This window comes from Dufourea novaeangliae, unplaced genomic scaffold, assembly GCF_001272555.1.
Source record: "Dufourea novaeangliae isolate 0120121106 unplaced genomic scaffold, ASM127255v1 scaffold208, whole genome shotgun sequence".
NCBI lineage: Eukaryota > Metazoa > Arthropoda > Insecta > Hymenoptera > Halictidae > Dufourea > Dufourea novaeangliae.
This window is the reverse complement of record NW_015374114.1, coordinates 1,382,807-1,406,784: the sequence shown is the minus strand read 5'-3', so window position 1 is coordinate 1,406,784 and position 23,978 is coordinate 1,382,807. Positions and strand designations below refer to the sequence as shown.

At 48.2% G+C, this 23,978-nt stretch overlaps 1 protein-coding gene across 1 annotated transcript; it reads right to left on the bottom strand.

The window, feature by feature from the left end:
• Positions 1-853: 853 nt before the first annotated feature.
• LOC107191011 lies at positions 854-23,824 on the bottom strand. Its single transcript, XM_015579932.1, is given in 15 exon segments — positions 854-3,673; positions 3,676-3,827; positions 3,912-4,166; positions 4,250-4,426; positions 4,513-4,760; positions 4,844-5,168; positions 5,312-5,542; positions 5,624-5,831; positions 6,089-6,217; positions 6,318-6,503; positions 9,954-10,052; positions 10,978-11,233; positions 15,853-15,987; positions 19,172-21,076; positions 21,749-23,824. Coding segments are annotated over 14 exon segments (4,038 nt in total). The 5' UTR covers positions 20,576-21,076; positions 21,749-23,824; the 3' UTR covers positions 854-3,440.
• Positions 23,825-23,978: the final 154 nt, after the last annotated feature.

The window sequence follows — 23,978 nt, the reverse complement described above, 5'->3', positions numbered from 1 at the left end:
GAAGCGTCGAGGAAACGAACGATCCGACGACACGGTTATACAACGATAGAATACTGCACCGGCACGCGATCGGACGATCACGAGATAGTAGAAGCCTATCTCTCCGGCGCCCAGGGCACTTAATATTTCTCTCTCTCGTGTAAAAAAACCTAAGCTACCTAAATCTACGTAATTCGAAACCTATAAGGATGAGCAACGAGCCTTTCCTCTCTGAATATCAAATCTCTTCGTTCCTTATTCGCACTTCCATCTCTCTTTCTCTCTTCCGCACGTCGTTTCTTTGTCATCCTTTTTTAATGCACGATGAAAATATAATAATTATGAATAACATAATAGTAATTATAATAAAAGTGAACACCGTCGCGGTACTCGACTCTTTCAAGCTCGAGACCTTTTTTTTTCTCACTCGCCCAATCGACTTGCGTTCGTTTATTTTTTGTTTCTGACTACAGCGATGGGGATCGCGTGTAACGGCCACGACCAAAACCAGACTTCCTCCGCTACCCACGTCCCGTCGTGTTTCGCTAGCGGATCGTGCTCGATACACTTTTGCGATTACGGACCGCATTGTAATACGCAAAATTTCTCGAGCACTCTCCCCGCTTACCCCGGTCAATGAACTCCATTCGTACCGAAAATTCACCCAGATACCCATTCACGGAAGTCTCGTTTTGGTCGTGGTCGCAACCACCGATTGCCCACCACATTTGAGATCATTCAAGTGCAGCGTGAGTTTTCATCTTTGAAGTGAGAAAGACCGATCCTCCCCGAGGGTGACGGAAACCGTGCGCGCGGCTGTATTCGAAATGCAGTCTCGCACGAGGATGCACGGATTCTGTCGATATTCGCTGCGCAAAATGTATAGGGTGGCTCAAAACTACAATTCCAGATACGCCAAGCGGAAACAACTCCGTCCGACGCGATGGTTAAAAAAGATATGGAATGATAATTTTTCAGGGGAGCTTCCGATAGTGAAGAGATCGATTACAAAAGTATGAAAGTTACGGCGTGTGACTCTATACTCGACACTCCGAGGATAGCTTTTTGTATGCCTCCATCGTGTTTGTACGCGAGGTGTGCATCGATCATGAGGAAATCATATTTTTTTGGCTATAAATTATTAATCACGTGTACGTCACGTATAAACACGATGGCCTTCATACCGAGATCAGTAATCAAGCGCGCGTAACTTCTTTGTTTTCTGCTTCGATTCCGTGGTATATGAAAGCTCCTATAAAAAAATATTATTCTACAGATTCAATTGTTTTAATCGCGGATAGACGAGGTGTACCGAACTCCGTTATCCAGAGACGAAGCCCTTAAAAAACTGTTTCAGTACAATTTTTAAAAAATTGTAGCCGCGACAAAATCCTCGGATCGTTCGAAGCATCTTCTCCCATTATGAATTGTGTCAAGATATAATCCCCCGGTTTTGCAATGTTTCATCTTGTCTCTTTTTAATTTAGAGACGTAGATCATATTTCTGCAAATTATACGGAGAGGATACGAACACGGTGAACTGGGAGACCGACTCACCTTCAACGACCATTGGATTTCTATGAAACTAGAACGTATCAAGGGCTTGGACACATATTTTTCGCGCAATTTACGTACGCGTCTTGAGAAATTCGAAACACCTCCCCTATCCGTATTCCGTATTTTGGGTCACCCTACAAATAAAACCGATAAATTTCCTATCATCTAATGGAATCTCGAGGGCTGTAGCACGATTGAAAGAGGGAGGAGCGCGACGCGTATTATGATTCTGACGCGTCGTATAAAAAAAAAACATTACTAATCGATTCGAACATAAGAAACATACGAATAATAAAATCACGAATAACGTTTACACATACGGTCGCAAGGTATTGTGTCCGTCGCGTTTTCATAGACTTTTAAGAAAATGTAGTTTCTTTCTTGTAACTTTTTTCTTTGCACTGTAAGACGAAAACGGATATCGTAAAAAGCGAATGGAAAACAATAGACACGATGTATCTTCCTCGTCGGCAATCCGAAATCACAGACAAATACGTTTTGCATGTTTGAGAAATAATCTCCGCGTGGGCGCGATCGTGCACGCGATCTACTACGACACTCATACAGGTCTGGCACAGCACTTTGAAATCTAACGTATAAAAAAGCTCCCACCGCGGGACCTCCGTGGTGTAATTTCGTTGTGACGAGTCTCCTCCGAGAGGTACCTGCGGGCACGTTTAAAATCGAACAATCGAACGGAACCAGAGTCGAGAAACTCGTTACCCGAGAGCCTGCACCGTTTCGTATCTCAAATCGACCATAGATGCTACACATCAAGAGAATCATTGTAAATTACTACAAAAAACGTTTTTCCATACGCAATCGATGAGGCTCACCGTGCGATGCGTCTAATTATATATCTAATATCACTGTTTGAAGATCTTACTTCGTCGATCACAATCGCGACGTAAACAGTGCCCGCGCGTCAGCCCGCGCGTACAAAACGGAGGACTTGGAAAGTATTCACAAAAATGTATCGAAGAAGTCAGAAGTACAGCGGTCTAGAAAAAAAAGTGTCTCCTCTCTGTTCTCACGAGCTTGTCTTTTTGTTAGTTATTGGATTACCACGGACATACAACTACCCTGATTACCAATCAACGTCACGAGTACTTTGAGCGAATTCAGACTTCCGATTCTGTTCATCGTCATTTTGCAAATTGTCTGTAAGACTAGATACATGCCTCTGTGATTCTGACGTATTCGATCGAATGTTAAGTGCACTCGGAAATGTGGCGCCAACATTTACCAGCATTCAAATGATTCTCTTCCGAAGAACAAACTGACGGTAACTCATAAATTTTTTTTTTTTTAAATCCTATCTCCTTCGTTTGTTTTCCGTTTTACGATCACACATACACACACACACGCGCGGGCGCGCGCACGCGTGCCGAAGTAAAGTCGATCGTCGACAAGGACCCACTTAGAAGGCCTGCAGACCCTGAGAGACTAATTGTAAAACCTATCGCGATGTGTCGTTGGTCCTGTCGACCGAAGCAAATTCTTACCGCGTTCACGTTAACACGTACGTACACAATTAATTTTTTTTTATCACTATAGTTTCTGAGGATTACTACCACTACCGCTAGCAACGTTTTCTTTCTTCCTCTCAGTTAATACAATTGTGCTTCCTTGAAGAAGTGTTTTCTTTCTCTCACTCTCTTTTCTATAAAACTGGACCGACCAAACGTCGAGCATTGATTTCCTCCGTGAAAACGTTATGCCACGACGATCGTAGCCAACAGCAATTTCCACGAACATTCTGGAAAAATCTTCTGTCGCCGGAGTTTCTCGATGTAAGTCGAAGAACACGCGCGCCACGTGAACGAAGACTTACGTGCACACTTGGTACATAGTAACGGTGTGCTTAAAAATTGACCACGATGACTGGGGGACATGAGAAGGCATTACTGATGCGGTACGTAATGGTTTTCGTGAGGACGCGCGTGCTGCGTTTGATTTTGCACGAGCTGTTGTTGGTTCTGCGCGTGTTGCTGTTGGTTCTGTGCGAGTTGCTGTTGGTTCTGCGCGAGTTGCTGTTGATTTTGCGTGTGTTGCTGTTGATTTTGCACGTGTTGCTGTTGATTTTGCACGTGCATTTGCATTTGCATCTGCACTTGTTGGGCCTGTAACTGTGCCTCGTCGTGTTCAGACTCTCGTTATGTTCCTCGAGGGAATTCTGAGCGTAATGTATCACTAAGTGTTTCAAACTCTTATGAATATTGAACGGTTCAGCGAATCCGAAACCCCGCTCCGTCCCGTATATTATGCAGTGATTCACAGTACCATTACACCTACAAGAGAAGCACATGTTAGTTATTTCACGGGTTAATGCTAATGGAACATGTATACACCCCAGGAGACATAGGTTAACATACATGATTGACAGAGCATGCTGTCCAGTTCTTGAGGTTCGAATGAGAAAGGTGCCATTCGGCCGATCGACGAGCAAACGGTCCGCGTCGGAACGAGAACATTCGAGAGAAAGCCACGTGTTATCGTCGGCAAGAATGTCAAGGTCAATTTCTTGAAGAGTCCGGTAAACCGCTTCGCCTAAGACAGGCATCGAATCCGAATGGTTTGATACGAGCTGGTTTATTTTGTTTTGCTTCATGCCACGATTCTTCAACCATCTGTAATGTAAAAATAGAACGCTCGAAACCGTAGTCTCGAAAAAGAATATTTTCTTTTCAACGAATGCACCGGGTATACGTACGCTAAATGCTTGTCCCTTTGACGTATGAGCTGCTGGATTTCCGGTTTCAACCTCTGCAGTTCCCTTTCGAGAGTCCTATTGTACGCGATTTGTTCCTTTAAACTACGATCCAACTGTTCTTTGCTTTCTTCTAAGGATTTCAGTCTTTGTTTCAACAATTCAGCGTTATCGGTTAAACTGTAATCAGATAAATCATAAAAAATCAATATCATCCGATGGTTTTGTATTCTGTGATTGAGAACATTGAAAAATCAGATAATTACGTTGATATCTCGTGAGGTTGAGCTTCTTTCTGGAACTTCTCTTGCAGCTTCATTTGATCCTCGAACATCTTTACAGCTTCCGCGAAAGCTTCTAATGCCTGTCGTTTTAGCTGTACTTCGTATGACGTTCTATTATAGAGTTCCGAAATGTCTCTGTATTCTGTTAACCCGCGAGAGGTCTCCTCCTCGAGTTCAACGTATTTTTGAATGACATTCGACATGTCGGTTGTACTTGAAATTTCGTCATCCTAGTGGCAGAAAGAGAAGCGATCAAACGTCGTGTCTGAACCGCCAGTTTCCAGCGTACGAAACAAATTCTAAAGACAATTACCTGCTGAAAACGGGAAACAGGATACAACAACCTGATATCCAGCGTGGAATTATACTGCGCCAGGGAGCAAGTCCGATAATGATCCACCAGCTCGATCACGGAATGAAAGTTATACGGCTCCGAGAAGCCGTATTTGCCGTTGCGTTGACAAATCTTGATAAGCTTATTGGTCCCACCTTTACGCAATGTGAGGGTATACTCTCCGCCCTTAGAAGATGCATCGCGAACCAAGAAGGTGCCATCCGGAGAATCGACCATCTTCTCGTTCACCTCGTCCCTCGTGATGTCCCCCCAGTACCATTCAGCTTCCTGAAGCGAGCGTGGTCTGTCGGAAGGAAAGAGAGGATGAAGAAGACGACGAAAAGAAATGAGAAGAAGAAAGAGCAAAAGAAGAAGAAGAATGAAATATAAGCCGCCGAAAATGCATGCTGTTTGCCATAGTATGTACAAAAATAAACGGGCGTTTACCTGTGCGGAAATTGTTGGTCCTTGTTCTCCGCACCCGACGTCGACCGGTCCATGGACTTATCTTCCTCCAGCAAGGAGAACGGATCTAAAACTGGAAACTGTGGCCTCGAGACTTTTCGCGGCGGTAACTGCGGTGGACTCGCGAACTGTGGCAATTTCTCGCTCCAATCGCCGTGTAGCAATAGTATCTCCATTATTCGTATGTGTGCTTCGATATTATGAACTATTTGGCTGTCGAATGGACGAAAATCGGATATACCAAAGAGTTCGATGAAAATATAATTGATCGGATTTACTTATCGGAGGACTCACATGATCCGTTCCCAAGGTGGCCTGACGAAGATGTGACACAGAACTTGCGTAAGGATCGTAGGAGGTTCCGTGTAACCTCTTCTGTGCTGTAACTGGCAAATCCGACAGAAGTGAGCCATTAAATGGTAGAGGGTGCTACGATGGTGGTCTGGCAGTTCGTCGACCAGCTGCGTCAAGCGTATCGCGCACTGCTCGTCGTTCTTAACATCTGAAGGCAGAACGGGGCTAATTTGTATTAGTCTTATTTAAAGGGAAACGTCTTTGCTCGCTACCTCTTCACTCTAACAGTTTCAATAGGCGCAATTTAAAAAATAATTTACCAAGAAGCAGTTTCAGAAGCTCTTGAAGAAAGTCTGATATTCTTTCAAAGTTTATAAAGCGTTGACAAAATCAATCGATGAATTTTCATGGATAAAATGTTCCTCGTTTGCAGTTCTGAAAGAATTTGTCATTTCCCATACTCACTCGAAGCTTCTATAAACCTATCGTAAAACAGTACAGGAATCACAGGATCCGGCAATTCGCGCAGAAACTTTTTAAGGACACTCGCGATGCACTGAGGTGTGTAGGAATTCAAATCGGCGTTGCACACATCTGAAATCAGAAACAAGGATTACGCGTGAACGCAAAAAAAAATCTCGACGGTGTATATTGGAAATTACGAGTAATAATTGGGAGGGTTTCCACTGTTTACCTTCGTTCAATTTTTGTCGCAGTTCCAGGGTTTGCTCGTTCGAAGGGCTACTGTGGTAGAGTTTGTACAGATCCAGTGTGCTCTCCTCGGCGGCCTTCTCCTCTAGGATACGGATGCATCGTTCCACTAAAACTGGAGCGGTGTGGACGGTGGTGTCGAATTGTGCGCACAGGCCGAGTCCGAATACTGCAAACGGCAATTAAATAATCGAGATTGCTCGGGAGGGGTGAACGAGAACGATCACGGTAACGAGAGAACAGAGGACTGGTAGAAGAAGAAGGAGGACGACGAGGAGGTTACTTTTATGAGTTCCGAGTTGTTCGTGCACGGAACGTTCGTACATAACGTCGGGCATTTAAAAAAAAATCGGCAACGGCTATAACTCCTAGGACCGTAAAAACGTATCCCGACGTCGGGTATCGAGAGAAAGACGACGACAAAGAAAAAAAAAAGAGTCACGGAGAGCTCTACCTTTCACTGTTCTATTTATTGCCACGACCTCTAAGCCCGAGGAATCCGCCGCTTCTTTCGAGTAACCGTGGCGAGCGCGTGAGAATTTTTCAACGACCGATGAAACTTTCATTTGTTCACCCGTTTAGAGGCCTCCGCGGATGATGACTTTGCGCGTTGCCCCGCGTTCGGCGGTGCACACACGGAGAGAGAGAGAGAGAGAGAGAGAGAGAGAGAGAGAGAGAGAGAAGGAGCGCGCGAGCGAACCATAACACGCGTCGGCGGAGAGACGAAAGAGAGGAGAAGTACGTGCAACAAACAGGTGTACGTGAAACGAGACACACGGGAGCACACCGCCGGGGCGGCGAGTCCGTTGACCCGCCGCGACCAAGGGAAATAATCGCGAGGTGAAATTAATTGGCTGTGTAAATTAGCGTATCTCGCCTTTCGGTGGAAGGACTCGCACGCGAGCCCCACGGACGGAACACGACGGCGGGGCAGATGAACCACTCGGCGATGGGAGGGGGGAGGACACCACCGTGGGGCATCTGCAACAGATTCGTCGGTTTTTATGGATATGCCTCGGGGAAGAAAAAATGCCCGACATCTCGCAGACACATTCCAGACGCACACGACGAGAGACGTAAAATCGTAATGTACGGTTTTCCTCCGCGGGGGAACACGCTGGATGGGAGGTAGGGAGGAACCGCCGATGAAACGCGTGTTACAGAGAAGGGATTCGTTTTTGTTCCAACGCGAACGAAAATAAGCAGGGGCCGAGGGAAGAAATACTCGGACGCGTGTATATTTCGTGCAATTACATAACGGTAGGGACCGCCGTAGGGAGAACATTCCGCGAAATCTTCCGAGTGGAATCGATGACCTATTCGAGAGAAGCAGGTTGAACGCTTCGAAGGGCTCGTACCGTGGGTCAATATATTCTTCGTAAGACCAGTTTCTCGCTCTTTTGAATAGAGTCGGGGATAGACGACCCGAACACACACACACACACACACACATACACCTTCGCCTACGGGGTTTATTCAAGTACGGAAATATACATGAATCGACGGCGTCTCGATCATATTTTCGAGCGTGTAGCGCGCGACTTGAATCAACTTGTCGTGAATACCGCGTTTATACGCCACTTGTACAATCAAAGGCGTGTACGCATGCATTATATGGAGACCGAGAAACACAGAAAAAGAGACGGTGCAAGACAGTGAAAGAGAGAGAGGGATGAGGGAGGGAGAAACGATGGTGGAGGAGGTGGAGGCGGAGGAAAGGCTTGGAGCCACGGGGCGGGGGGAGAAAGAAATTTATTTTTACGGCCGCGACGGCGACGTCTTGTTTCTTCATGACCGTATCTTCTGCTGGCTCGAGACGAGGGGGCCCACGGAACAAAAAGTCCGAATTAAAACGCGCGCAGGACCGGCAATACCGTATACATATGAATTTAACAGCGCCGTCGCCCGATGGAGGTCAGTACGGAAACTCGATATTCGTCACACTGGTTCGAAACCGGCCAACGGGAGCCCGGCCGAACGAAATAGCGATGCATCAGTGAAACCGGACGGGGACAGACCGTAGAATTGGAATCGAGGACGTTCCAATTTTACGAGGAGATCCCGTGGAAACGCTTTTATCGCCGGGTGGAAGGATTCTTGCAGGGACGCATCATGAAAACCGTGTACACTGACGTGCAAACTTAACTTTCGCTAAGGGCAAAAGCGGCGTAGGGAAAAGGCCTACCTACGACTAGGTTTCGGAAAATTAACCTCTTGACGGACACTGACACGTATGTGTACGTTTAGTTCTTTTTTTTTTCATTCAAGCATCATTCCAATATTGTGAATGAATATTCACTAGGAAAATCCCCAACAGCAAAGGAGGGTACTCTAAGTAATTGTTTGCTGTTAATATTTATAAACACAATTCAATCAAGAACACCTGGGAAATAAGAGAAATATATTTCTTCTGGTCTCAATAAATTCGTCCCTAAAGAGCTTAACGTACAGTGTAACATTTATTTCAGCAGTTGAATTAAATTTGCCAAGTGGGTATGCTTCCTCTACGGCACTTTTTCCCCCAGTGGAAGCTGAGTTTGTCAGTGTACGACGACGTCTCCGTCCGAATTTCTGCGGATTCGCGGTGTCTCCGAAGCACCCATACGCGACGTCGAAGCAATCGATTCCTCTCTGTACAGTGTCTCTCTACTTTGTTGCAGACGAATTTCATACACAACGTTCGAGTGCGTAGCCACGAACGGCCCTGACCAGTGACGCCGCGTGGTTGTCCGGCGCGCGCGAGAACGACGACACGTCGTGTGTCGTTCCATAATCATCGACGCGAACGCGCGCTCCGAAGTTAATGCAAGCCAATCACTCGAGAGAGTGGTGTCACGAACATGGAATATGTATATATCTCCCCTCCTCCTCCGAGCCGGACGGTACCGGTGCAGAGGCGCGCTGAGTCGACTTTATCGATTATATAGCCGTCTACACGCCGAACGACGGGATTCCGAGAGTAGCCACGGAATTTCTCGGAAAACTGTCTACGTTTACGGGGACACACGCGGCGGCACCACGCACACACCAGTAGCCAGAGCCAGCCGGTAGGCCCGTAGGCGTCGTGTATCGCCGCGACGAAGACGATGATGTGGGGGCTCTCGTTGCCTCTCGCCGAAAAACGAGACGGCGCGAATCGAACATCAGCGAAACTACGACTACCTCTATTTTTTTTTTCTTTTTTGTCCACCGTGTACGATCATCTCGACCGATCGAAACACGACTCGAGAGGGAGAGAGACTCCGTGCATGAATATTTAGTTATTCAGATATTAGAGCGACAAGTAACGCGGCGGCGGCGGCGGCGTCGGCACACATCGATGGTGTCCTTGTTGGAAACTTCATAATCGTGGTCTACGACGGATTGCAAAGCAGTTCCTCCGGCGTCACCGAACACGTTTCTGATGCAATCCCCCGGGCATAGTCAACTAAAAGACATCTGAATTTTTAAATTGTTTCCGTGTTCCGTCCATTAACGTAACGAAAGAGGTAAAAATGGGTGTGTTACAGCTGCGCTGTATCAATGTCACTGTTACGAAACTGGAGACACTTGCGTTCGCTCGCTCGCTCGCGCACCACGGGAGAGCTATCGAGAGAGCGCGTGTAAAGGAGAGACTTACCCGGAGTAATTCTTTGGATAGGATTTTCCGCGTCGACTGGCACGCAGTTCGCGGGCAAACCCGTCGCTGAACACGTCCTGTGCGCCACCAGGCCGCAACCTGATACAGAAAATGAATAACGATTAGTAAGTATGCGGCGCATGCTTGTCAGGGTTTGACGCGCGCGGCACAGTTTGTGCCCTGTAATGCATTTCAGACGGTGTCATTCAAGAGACAGACCTCAGGAGTCTCGATATCGCGGACCTTGATTTCGCAGATTCTGGGCACCCGATAAAACAGAGATGATCTCATATGTTTTTCAAGAAACATCTTCTCTAACTCGGTGTATAACAATTTGACGGCTCTGACATTTCTTCCTTTCCATTGCGATATCGCGCTAAAAAAAAAGGCAGCATTTCGTATGCATGAATCTCCAGCTGCTTTGGTAAGGCTTACGAAGCTTCCCACTGGCTGCCGAAGAAACCTTAGTCACCGAAACTCGGAAGTTTATCGTTCGTGTCGGAGCCACCCGAGAGATTTTGCACGGGTAATCCTTCGACGACGACGCGATACGATGGCTTAAGCCACGTTCGCCCGTGTAACACTTGGCGCGGCAGACGCTTACTGGTCGGAACGACAGAGACTTCCTTGTAGGGTATTTAAAGTTTATCTTAAAATTGAGCAACTACTGAAATCCCGTTTACTCTTTTGTCACGCAATATCGTTTCGAATGCTTTCCCCGTTAACGTTTGATCGCCCATACCGGAGCTGGATCGTGCGTCAAGTGGAAACGTAGCTTTAACCGTAAATCTAGGGGCCTACAGGTGTAGTGCTCCTCGTGCCATTTATCTTTTTCCTATGGCATTTTTTCATAAATGCATTAATAACGAAATTATGACCTCGAAACAATTGTATTAACCACCCTAGTCTAAAGCTCAAGATGACACCCTTAGATACTGTTACTTTTCCCAATGTATTATTCGAATAAAATTCCGCCCAACCACTGGTGTCAACTGTCGCCGAATCTCGGCTCCGTTATACCTACCTAGACAGAGAAAACCTTGATGCAGTAGACCTCTGAGATATTTATGGCACTTGTCGCACTTCTCGAGCACGCTGAAGCTCTGCGGCATAAGGGTGTGCGGGTTGCCGGTGATCGCGGCCTCGCTACCAATCGAGTCGGTGGCCATTGCGGCTGGACCCGTCCCCTCCGTGTACGAGGTCGCCGAGGGCGGCTGAAGTAGTTCCTCGATGCAGGCCAAGATGTTCCTCTGATGGAACTCATCCTTGATGCCCATGTTCTGCGAACATGCGGAAGAAACGGGACATTGTAGACACGATTGTGCCCGGCCTGAAAGGCTTACTTTATCGCGTGACACGTGTTCACTTTCGCGTACGGGTGTTGCACACGTTGCCCGCCGTAAATACATCGGCCACCAGGTTTCTCAAACTTCACGGATGCTCGTGGTGGCTATTACCCGTCGGCGGTTGTAGAGTAACCGCGAGAAAGAAGCTCGCTAACGACGCGGGTACAGTTATGAACTCGCGCTGCTCGTAAGACGAGAAACATAGCGGGCGTAAATGTCGAGTCTCGGATGAGCCGAAGAACGCGGTCCTCCCTGCGCAAATCCGTCGATACACGGTCTCCTCGAGGGCCGCGACGGAACGTGACTTTGCGGCGGAACGAAAATTTCAACGAGAGAGAGTGTGGAAAAATAGTCGCTGGAGGGTCAGTGGTACCGTTTCAGGTTTGATCCACGAAATTATATCGCCAAGCCGTTTCGACCGCGTGTCACGGTGACGTAACGAGAACGGAGAGAAAACAAAACCCAGCGGGCTCGTAAAAGGGTGAACGACGAAGGCGATCGTAATTTATACGTGCTGTTACCCGTCTCCCGGCGACTTGACATCTCGTTTTCCCCCGACGCAGTTGATTCCCGAGTCAACAGGTGTCAGGTACATGTGGCTCGAGCCGGGTAAACACCTGTGCGACGAAGCCCGCAGACAATGAACCACGGGGGCAAAAGTCACTTAGGATTCACGTTTCACGATCGCTCGAGCGTGGTTTCGATCTACATACGGGTCCTGATCTACGTAGCAGAGACTCTCTGTAGAGTACATTCTCGATGAGTGTTTGAAGGCTCGTTGACACTGACAAGGAAAGGTCCCCAGGTGTGACGCTAATTTTTTAACGTCCCTCTTCAGGGACGAATTTAGCAAGACCAGAAAGAACATTTTTTTGATTCCTCAACTGTGTTTTTGAACAAATATATTTATAAATATTAATGACAATCAATTGGTAAAATATCCTTTTTTATTGGGGAATTTCCTAGTGAATATTTAATGACATGTTCAGAAAGATGCCTCGATGAAAGAAAAACTAAACATACGCATATTTCTTTCAACCGCATATGGCCATTGGTTTATGAAATATTTCATGTTCAGTGCCGAGGAGCCTTTGAACACTCATCGAGGATTCACTGTATTCCCTACGGAAATACGAACTGAACACTTATCGAGGGTAAAAGGACTAGGGAAATTATCGATCGAACCCGTAACTAGAGATGTCTCGATCACTCCAGAAGGGATGAAAGATTTGACATAGGCCTCCGGATCATCGACGAGAGTATACCGTATCGATCTGGTCGAGATCGTAAAGCGTACGCCTGACGGAAGAAACTTAATCTATTCGTAATAATCGTCCGTGAGTTAAAGTACATTTTCGGCAGTGGTACAAACGAATCTACAGAGAGTACAGGGCCCGAACTCGAAGTGTCGCATAAAACAGATTTTGTCATGAAGCAAAACGAAAAGAACCATGTGTTCTGGAACAAGTTGCAGGAATTACGTAAGAGGCAAAAGAAACGAGTATAGTCTAAAATGGTTTCAGGAAATGGGACAAAAATCGCCGGGTACAAAAACTCGCGGCCGATCCTTGGTGTGGCCCGAGAATCAACGCGGTTCTTTGTGGGCGACGCGTTCGGATCCAACCGCTTCCGGCAGCGTCTCCGTCTGGCACAGATTTTTTCCAAATTATGGTATTCCGAGTTCGTATGTGGACTATTTTAAAATTGCGCCGACAATGCCGTGCGCTCCCTTGGCGCCACGTCCGCGACGCACGCACTGGGCCAACCGCTATTATTAGAATTACACGCGCTCGCGGCGAAAGCGAAAAATCGTATGCGTACGGGAGTGTACTGGGAGCTTTGCCACTCGTCGCAACAGAAACAAAGGCGCACATGGCTGTAAATGTCGCTAAATTACTACACGACAATAAAAACCGCGTTCTCCTAATTAAATACTGCGTTCGTAGGTTAAACACGCAGAGGTTCAAATTCAGGGGGACGAAGCTTGTGTACACACAGAATGTTCGTATAAACACTATTTCCCCATTGTGAGCTGAATATCCAACAGTCTCCCTGAATAAGCTTGAAACTTACGAATAAATAACCTTTGAGACGATGTGTATATACATATATATGTATATGTGACTTATTGCCGCTTTTATGTCCCCCCAACGACCACGACGACGACTTGTTTCTAAAGTTTCGAGCAATCTTTCGCTACACCCTCTGTATGCATCCCAGCGACCGCACGTATACATATATGTATACTCGTGCGATGATAAAGCCCAGCGACGGCGGCCGCCGCGTCATTGTTTTATCCCAGGCGTGACTAGTGCCAAAGAATCGGTGTGATGGTTTTTGGTTCCGCGTCGTTTAAACGCGGTCTCTCGAAAAATAATTTCCGCGGCCTCGACTTGCCCAAGGAGAAGACGAAGGAGAAGAAGAAGAGAGGATCGTCGGGCCGGAATTTTTGCTGAAATCAGCGACCGAGATAACGAGCGGCACTCGCAATCTATCAAGCTGACACCCCGCGCGCGTGTTAAGTGTTAATTACACGCGGAGGACGTGGGTTATGTAAGTTTTTTCGGGTGCCCGGAGGGTGAATGATGCGCGGCAGCGGCGGGCGATCGTTAAATTGTTACGCTCCGTCGTCTGGAAAGGAAGACGCCTCGTCGTCGTGGTCGCCGTTGTGGTCGTCGTCGTGACCGTTCGCGTGATAAAGATAGTACACGCCCTTAATTTATTTTCAATAACCAAGGCGTGTCTCGTTCGCGCGGGGATGGGGCAGCCTAGACGGAAACACATCTTCGATGGGACGGAATATTATACATACAGTGTGTAAGAAAAATGTTGAAGGACCCGGAAATGGGAGACTCGTAAGGTGATTTGAAACAAGTTTTTCCTTGGTGACAATGTTATTCGAGGCTTTTTTAACGAGATATTAACGAAAAACCCCATTTGAATTCCCGCGGTAACGTTGGCTACGCATTGCGATTGGTAGCCAACTTTCTCTTTAGAGAAAAACTGAGATCCCGCGATACCGCGTAACTAATGTTACCGCGGGAACTCGGCTGGCAGACTCGCGTTCCGATTGGTCGAGGGTTTTCGTTAATATCTCGTTAACAAAGGCATAACATTATTGCTGAGGAAAAACTTGTTTCAAATCACCTCCCCATTGTCCCATTTCCGGATCTTCCATCATTTCTGTTACACCCTGTATATCGGATCTTGCGCGACAACGATCCCAATAATTAGAAATTATCGATTCCCAGCACGATATCCAGCGAACGGGGTGGGGGGAAGAAAAAAGGAAAGAGATATGCGCGGAACACGCTCGATAGCGGGTGCAAATAACACGGTAAATCGATTTTAAATTGCCCGAAGATGGCCAAGGATTCGTGGAGCCGAGCGCGATGCGTTCCTCCTCCGGCGGAGGCTCGAGAATCCGCGGCGAAGGACGAGGCGAACGGGAATCGGACGATTTCTCGCGCCGAAAGGACGCGTCGAGACGATTTACGAGTCGATTAGCATGGTAATACGCGATTTACGCCCGGAGAAGCCTTGGCGAGACGGGTATTTTTATTCTTCTTGTTCGAGAGCCTCTCGGCTAGCGCGAGGAGAGACGCGTCGCGACTAAATTTGCAAAAGATTCTCTCTCTTTCTATCTCTCTCTCTTTCTCTCTCGACCAGGATTCGTGTGTCCCGGCGGACCTGGTCGTGCTTAAGAGGATCCTATCCCGTAAGATAACCAACACACGACCATTTTTCGGTCGTCGAATATAACAGAAAACAAAAAATCATTTCTTCTTATTTAAATTCCATCCTGGACGTTCGATCGCTTTCAGGATATAGAGCGAACGTTCTTGTATCCCATTCGATCCATTTATAGTTTAGGAAGCCTATGGCCCCATGAGTAGCCCGAGATTACGAGTGAAAGACGCACACCCGAAACGGCGCAACGATGTTCCTCTAGCCGCTTCAAGAATCCGAGGAGGTGGAAGTCTCTCGGATAACGGAAAGAAAATCCTTTCGTGGAGATACAGCCGAAAGTACTCGTCGAGTATTCGCGATAAGCGATGAAAAATTTCATTACGAAAAAAACCGTCGTGGGAGAAGGGGTCAAGACGGGAAGGGAGTGAGGGAGTGAGGGGGCAAGACTTGATAAGGAGTCGAGTGTGTGGCGTACAGGCAGACACTACAGGGCAATTACAGGGTCAACGGGCCAAGGAAAACTTCGTCCAGATACTCTTGAGTCAAGGTCATCGCCTTCCGGGCCCCCCCCCCCCCCCGCCCCGCCGCCGCGAGACGAAAAAAACGAAGCAAAATTCGCGGCCGACTAGTCCTCCCTCCTCCCCCACCTTCTCGCCATCATCTCGTCTCGCGAGACTTTATCAACTTTTAATAGCCCCGTAATGTTTATAACGATGTTCCTGATAAGAGAGGTGGAATTTTAAGCGACTGTAGCTGAGGCTGCATCCGAGTACCGTCGTGAACGAGGACAGGAGGATCGCGGCTAGAGCCGTAGAAACGAACGGGACGATTGTTATATATACAAATTCGGCGTATCGACTTACCAAGAGCTTCTCCCGGTCCAGGTGCTGAAGATCGCTGCCCTTGATGCCCTTCGACTTGAAAACGTCCACATAGCGGTACAGATTTAGGGCCGCCATCCATTCGACGACGTTTTGGCACGTCCACTCGTTCACGGGCTGTCGAAAAGAAAAACGACGAGGATTATAGCGACGGGAAGTGCGGTGGCACCGGTTCCGGTCAAGTTCAGGTGCGAGGCGAACGAAAAACCATAGCGACCGCGTCGGTGGTAATTCGCGGGAATCCCCCCTGCCCCTGGACGGTTCACGACGGATACGGATCGCGGGATATATGTATGATTAATTGCCGTTTTTTCGCGAACGGCAATTACGTAACGAACCGGGGCGACCGTTCGCCGCGAATTCCACGCGCGTTACATGTATATCGCGATGACGCGTTCGCCGTTTAAAAACGTACGCGCTCGCACGGCGAACAGAGAGCCATCCGCAAACAGAATGAATGCTTTTTCAGTACACTTTCCTTCGGCTACCGAATTTCACGCGGATATATCTTTACACGAATTGGATAACTAACCGTGGGACGGCGGAATATAGAAGAATGATTTATGGACGCGTTGGAACCACTTTTTTTGGCCCGCTTCGCATTCTTAGGAACACAAACGGTGTAAAGCAAGTAGATTCAGACAGCCCAGGCCAGACATGGAAATTCGAGCGCCCACTCGGTCTTCCCTAACTCTCATTATGCTTTCCGTGTAGAATAAAATAACGGCATGGAAGATTCGTTAATTTCATCTTTGAAGAATTCTAATCTCACGAAGTAACTTTATTAATCTCTGTTACCGGTCGATATACAGTATTCGCATAACTTTTTGCTAAGCTTCCAATAATGAGTATCAATTTAACCTCTCAGCTGTGGTGCCACTTTTTAGAAGTGTGTATCTATGTTTTGTCAAGATATTCGAAAATGTCTATAATTTACAAATATGTTTTAGTTTTTAAAACAACAATTTTAATTGAAATAACAAATGGTAATTACTTTCCTCGCATGACAAGTAAACTCGTCGATACATTAAAAAATTGCCATTTCTTCATGACAAGGGTACTTGTCTTTCACAGATTAAGCGTAACTGAGAGTTATTTGAATTGTACTCATTTCGTGTTTCGAGCGAACACAGTGGCCAATTTTAATATATATTCAGGCGAAATTGTAATGTATTCTTGTACACTGTAACCGCCATTAATCCGAACCTATTCCCAAAATCGGTGTATACTGCGGGTGTCCGTCACGCATGTCTCGACGTAGTCCACCACGCGATCAGAAACTCCGATTAGATAGCACTGGCACAACGGAAAGAGGACGAGAGACAGAGAGAGAGAGAGAGAGACACAGAGACGATACGTGTACGTACATGTGCGAGTAATATCGAGCAAGTATATCGCATGATAAAGCGAAAGGGTAAAAACCAAGGGGAAAAAGAAAACGTAACCTTCTCTCGTAACCTTAAGTCTACGATCGTGACGACACAAGTTGCGAGATAAGACCGGCTGGCTGGCTATCGTTCGCTCGGCAAGAAACTCGAGCCGATCTCCCGCGAATATTCACGCGGATCGTTTCAAAACGAAGGGAACACAACGACGACAGACACGTTCGTTTCGCCGTGAAATTTTGCTTCCACGTCATGGTCACCGTCCGGTGATCACGGAAACGTGGATATATTCCCATGAAAATACGCCTCGGGTCTCGAGACATTTGCAAAGGAACAAGGGACCGTTTTAACGAAACGCCAACGTTGGGCGAACGTTGAAATGTGATTGGAGTAACAGCGCGTACTTCACGGAAATCGAATTGAACTTGAAATGAGTTCTCCACGTTCTTATTGTTGTACGCGCGATATATGCACGCTATGGCTTGAAGACGATTTATTGAATGGTATGTTTATCCTAGCTCTAGAACATCGGTTGATTCCTAGCTGAATAAGGTGATATATCATAATTTGTGCAAGAGAGCTAGTTTCGTAAGGAAAAAGAGCCAAATAGCAAGACATACTTGCAATCGTGTAAAATCACTGACGGAGATCACAGAAAAATTGTCGCTACTCCACAATTATCCGAGGATTAAATCACCCTTAATCCTCGGTGTCGTCACTGTCCTCGGAGAAGCTCACATGGAAAGCGGAAGATAAGTCCACCGACATCGAATTTACCGGTCGAAGATAAAGATATCGGTCGCGTGAACATCCACGCGCGAGTGTCATCGATAGACTTTCGATGGAGAAGGATCCTAAACGGACCACTGTTTGTATATAATAAAGTTTTTGTACAAATCTTGTGTAGATGTCACGAATCGGGTCGACACGCCATCGAATCTCGAGCAGGTTTCGCTCTGATAACGAAACCTCAGCTAGCGTGTTTGTGTACAAAGTCATATTCCGTGTAGATAGGCGAGCAAAGGAACGTCGGAAAACCAAGACGGATTTCCAACCGTTGGAATTATAAGAAAGCATGTCCACGATTTATGTAAATTATCCAAGACGGTGATAAATTCAGTCGTCGAACCAGTTGGTTCACCTCTGCGGCCGAGAGTAACAGGGACACAGGCGAACAATTTTCCTTGTGAACAGTTAGCTCGTCGTGTGTTTCTCTGCTCTAGCGGCGAGCGAACCCGTGAATTTCGGCTTCAGTTCCGCAGACAACAAAGCGTGTTCTCGCCATGCTCTCGCACAGAAGGTGAACACCGACGAGGACGTGAAACACGATTGCGATAGAACGAAATTAGTTTCGCCTTGATCGTAATTGATTTACGATGTTTCGATGCCGTTTAAGAAGGAATCTAAAATGATTAAGTCATCGATCTGACCTTACCCGTGTGTCGAGAACTTACAGGACCAGTTGTCACCGCGAGATCGTGAGCAAACTTTAACATTCCAGCCAGAAGTTTCCGAAATAGGTTATCTTTACGCTTCCGTTAGCATAGTAAATTAATCAACGCCTTATTCGATGGAAAAGAAAAAAACGAAGCTGATCAACTGTTTGATTTCCGATCGCGTTACTCGTGGTTTCGATTTCTATGCAAACACCACACCACGACACCCATGTCTCTCTCCATGCTCGACAAATTCCGATTACACGCGCTCAACCTAGATAAATAAGTTTTTTTTCGAGTAACTTAATCGTTAGTTAATCTATACGGATCATCGGCTCACACGCGTCCACGATACACGGTTCCGAATCGAGAGGAGTCCCCGCCGCGAATGTGCCGTTCGAGAATGCTCCGAACGGGGCTTAACGCAAAAGGCAAAAGGATCGTAAAGTAGAGAAGAAAGTAGTATATAATCGTACTGACCTTGTCCTTGTCGAGAACCTGGGCCGGTAGCGCGTGGCCCTTGCTACTCCATTGGCAGAGGTGCTGCCCGCTGTACTCCGAGCAGACCACGTGGAAGCACGCATGGCAGTCTGTGGGACATAGAGAACCGCACATGCAGCAGCAGCCCGTAATACGAGTGAATTCAGCGTATGTTCGGTCGAGCGCGGGCGGCTCGGTGCCGCCTCCTATGCCCTTGACAAGGGCGCGCTGCCCGCTACCACCACCCGAGCCCTCGTGACCAATTGAATACGAATCGCCGCCCTCCGCCGCCACTCTAACGCGGATACTCCCGCACAAAGCGGACACCGACGGTGCGCCGGTGTTCCGGAATATCGCGTTGCGATGCTGCTGCTGCTGCAGCTTCAGCCGCGCAACATCCTCGCAAAGGCACATGTACTCGTGAAACGATACCGGCCGAGCGCAGGGAAAAAACCCTCTCCAGACCTCCGTGTAACACGGAAGCAAATCCGGCAAGCCCTCTTTGTAATAATTCAGTTCGTATTTCTCGTTTCTGTTGCCGCCCCTCTCGTCGCATGTCTCGTGAATCGTGTCTGGCGGCAAACGCGAACCGTCCCTCGACGAGGTCGCGTTCTGCGCCGACGACGTCGAGGATGGTGGTAACTTTAACAGTGGCCGGTTGGTAACGTAACGCTGTAGGGTTGCGTTACCGTTCATCAAACTGCTGCTGGACGTCGTGCCAGAAGTGGAGGGAAAGGACGAGGTGGAGGCGACGGTGGAAGTATCGTTAACAGGATAGGTCTGCTGGGTGGCAGGGTGCCGCCTGGACGCAGGTAACACGAGATTACCAGCTCTGGACCTGTTCGATTCCGAGGCCTGAGGCTCGCCGGTGTATGTGACGGGAGTGGCGCTGGCGAAACTCGTCGAAAGGGTCATTTGGAAATCATTGTACGCGGCGTTGGTGACGTTGGTAAGGAAGGTGCGTGTCTGAGGCTGTAGAGGTCTGGGTTCACGGCGCAGAATTAAATTCGTGGGGGCTGAGGTGGCCGTGCCGGTGGATTGTGTCGATGTCGCGAACGACGAGGTGGGTGATGTCGAGGCCACAGTTGCAGCACCGGCGGTCGTCGTACCGGCGCCTTGTCGAAGCATATAATTGTCCGCGTCGACCGCTAACAGTCGTGACATGACCGTGGACTTGGCTTTAGTGTCATCGTTCGGGATCCTCTTGGGCGACGATAGTTTGCTCGCGTCCGTTCGGAATTTCGTCTCGGCGATCTTCTCGTGTTCGTCCCTGTCGGCGCTGCCACCCGCTGCCGTTATCGGGTTAATCAGATCGTGTATCCTGCTCTGTAAGTTGACCGCAGGCTGCTCCACCTGCGAGGCAGCGGTCGCAGCTGCGGCGGATGCGTTCGTCGCCCGCTTCATCGCTCGGCCCGAAGCTCGCGATCATCCAACCTTTCCCCGGTCACGACTACGTTTTATTGAAGCCGGCTTCCACGACGGCACTCGCGTTTGAGCTCGAGAAGTTGCTGGTTTCCGGCGAGTCCTGAGCCTCGGTCGTGCCCCGCGAGTCACCCTTCATCGTCTCGGGAGGTCAACCTCGATCGCGGACTAGTCGATCACGTCGTGTTGTCAGTTTCGTGCACCGTTAAGCAACTATGTTCAGCATCGGCAGATTCTCTTGTGGGCTAAAAACGTGAATGTGCTTCTTCGGTGGTCGAGCCGCGTCGCAAGGTCACTCGCATCACGACACATCCACACACGCTTCCGTAAGCCGCCGCCACCTCCTCCTCCTCTCGTTGAAAACGTTTTCTCTTTCGACGCGGTTGGAAATCGGTACTTCGTCCAGTGGCTGATTCCTGGTCCCAGGTGGTTCCGTTATACGGCAAGGGTTTTCAACACGTTCCGTGTCGGGGGATCTAATCTCTACAAATCGGATCTATTAATCGGGGGAATCCTTGATCGCCGATCAGTCGAAGGGAAACGCTTCGTTCCGTACCCGATGATTAACTTATCGGCCAACGCATTGATATCTTTCTGAAGGAAAAAGATTCCATTCGTAGTTAACGCGAGCCAAGGAAAAAAGATAAAGAGAGAGCGAGCAAGAGAGAAAGAGAGAGATATGGGCTTGTTAAATTTCAGCATTAATCTACAATGAAACGTACCGACGATTCTGTTTCGTGTTAACTCGGCCGAAGTGAAAATAGACGGATAACACGGGCATGAACAGATGAAAAAGAGAAAAATGAGGGTGCGAGAGGGGGAGAGCGAAAGAGAGAGAGAAAGAGTCGCTCCCGTGGGTGTGACCTCGTGTAAATTCGTTTTCCATAAATCTCACTCCTACCACACACTCTCCCTCTCTCACTCCCTCTCTTCCTCGCTAGTGCGCGCACACACGACCTTTGTATAAACGCCGAGATTCGCCGAGCCGAACGAAACCGGTTTCGTCAAGCAACGACACCGAACGATTTTCAACTTACTCCCGCGTGTAGCCGTGTACACCCAGGGAGAGATCCTCGTGGCTCGTGGCTCGTCGACGGACCGATTCCAGGTTACTCCAAAGCGGTTCCCTTCGTCGATTCGATTAAATTATTTTACCAATGCGGCGAACGATATCGTTGGTCCCCGGATCGAGGCCTATGCGCACGTCTCGTCACGATTTAATACGAATTGGTCTGGCCAGCCAATTACAGTTAACGTGTCCGTTAACATGACTCCTTTCTGTCCTTCATTGGGTCGTGTCAATTCCTATCGTTCCCCGTGCAAAAAGTGTTCGTGTCTCTTCGCAAAACTAATCCCCGATCACGTGTTGGAGTTCGTGAAGGACTTTCGGTGCTTCGGATCCTCGTAACCTTCACCGTCGCTTAATTGTGGTAAAACTACCGGCTGCTGTCCGTTGTGCCGTCTTGATAGCTCGTTAATTCGAGACGAGTTAGATATAGTTACGAAGCAGTTCTCGTGTTACGACGATGAGCAGAGCAGCTTGAGTCTAGGGTTGTCACGGTTCGCGGGTAAAAACGTGCCAGTCTAATATCACTGTAGTCGTTACCTCCCAGTCGATCGTCGATCTAGCGATGAAAAAAAGAAAACTGATCAGGAATGTTCTCGCGTATCCTTCGTAATTGTCGTATCACACTTTCAGTGTAGGTTCGAACGATCCGCGCACAGATTGTCGATCACGAAACGGAACACATCTGCGCTTGCCCTTATCACGACCACCACAAATTCGCGACTGGTGCGCGTCTGCTCGGTTTCGCGAGCGTTCTCTTCCTTCCTCGATGGATTACCCAGCGGCAGCACTTTACCAACAGCGAGTTACCGTAGATCCGTCGGTAAAGCAGATCGGTACCGGACGATTCTGCTATCTTGTTCACCTTCTCGTCACCGTGTATATCCTTTTATTTCTCCTCGGTATCTTCTGTTCGTCCTATCGAAGAGAACAGGTCTTCTATCGTCTTTTTTATACCCGATCTATTCCGTTGCTTTCAACTTTTCGAGCGAATTCAATCGGCGTTTCTCAAGTTCGACACTGCACTACGATGACCTCCTGTACACTTGGACCGATCTTTCCCTCTGGTAGCTTCGCGGCGGTATCCTACTCGAAAAATCCGTGGTACCGAACTACCTGCTCTTCCTTTTCGTTCTCCGGTCAGTTCACACCGAAACACCGACGTGTTATACGTGCCTCCTCGTCGAAGCAGCGCACGCACCTCCTGTCCACGGGATGGAAAAGTCCACTGGGCACTGCACTTTTTGCACCGGCGGCCTGCACCACGCGCACACCTGCACACACGTCACTTCGTGCACATATGTGCACGACACCTATCTATCCGTTTGTTTCTTTCCCCCGTTATAATCCTCTCTCTTTATCTCTACCGCTGTCGTTCCTTCGCTCTTCTCGTCGACACACTGCCTCTTTCTCTCTCTTTTTCTTCCCTCTCCACTATTCCTTTCCTTCTCCGACAGCAGCGACAGACTGATTCGCTTTCCACTTCTCTTCTTTTCTCTCTTTCACTCCGTTTGCCGTGCACAGCCGGTCTACATGCCGACTGCCAACCGTGGGCCAAGTCTCGAACTTCTTTCTCTTTTTCTCTCCCCTATTTCTCCCCTTTTCCTTTGCTCGTCCCCACTGTCTTTTTCTCACCGTTCTCCTACTCCTTCTACAGACTTTATCTTTCGCACACCGTGCACGGTGCACCGGAGAACGGTCCCAAGTTTTCGGCTTTCACTCGTCGAAGCTAGACTGTGTCTCCGACTTCACGAAGGAAGGTACCTCGACGTCGCGCACTGAGAAACACCACGAATTTCTCCATCTATCGGGAGCAATAATCGTTTACGACAATTGACACGTACTCTGTCTCCGGCCTCTCTATCGGGCTCTGTCTTCCTGCCCGTTCTTTCTACCTTATTTCCACCTTTGCCGATCTCGATGTAGAAGCTCACAATTTTATAACGGGACACCGGATTGTATTTTCAACGCCCCCACTGTATATTCTCGCCGTTGCCATCCTCCGCGAACCCGTAACGACTTTACGCGGACGATTTTCTGCCAGAGAAAATATCTTCTCCGGCGGCTCGGCGCACAGCTGACCGGCCGGTCCGCCAAGTTCGGTCAATAGCCATAGCAGTCGCAGCCTGTCGAGGGTAGCTCGTGCTCGACCGTCGGCGTTACGGTTCGGCCCCTTCCGCCTTGTTTCGGCTGTTTCCGTGGCCTTTACATGGATCCACCTCCGTACGTAGCGACAGCCGGGCCCCGAGGTCTCGCGAACCGATCGAAGCCGGCTTCGTGGAAATTCTCATCCATTCCACGCTTGACCCGCACACTTCT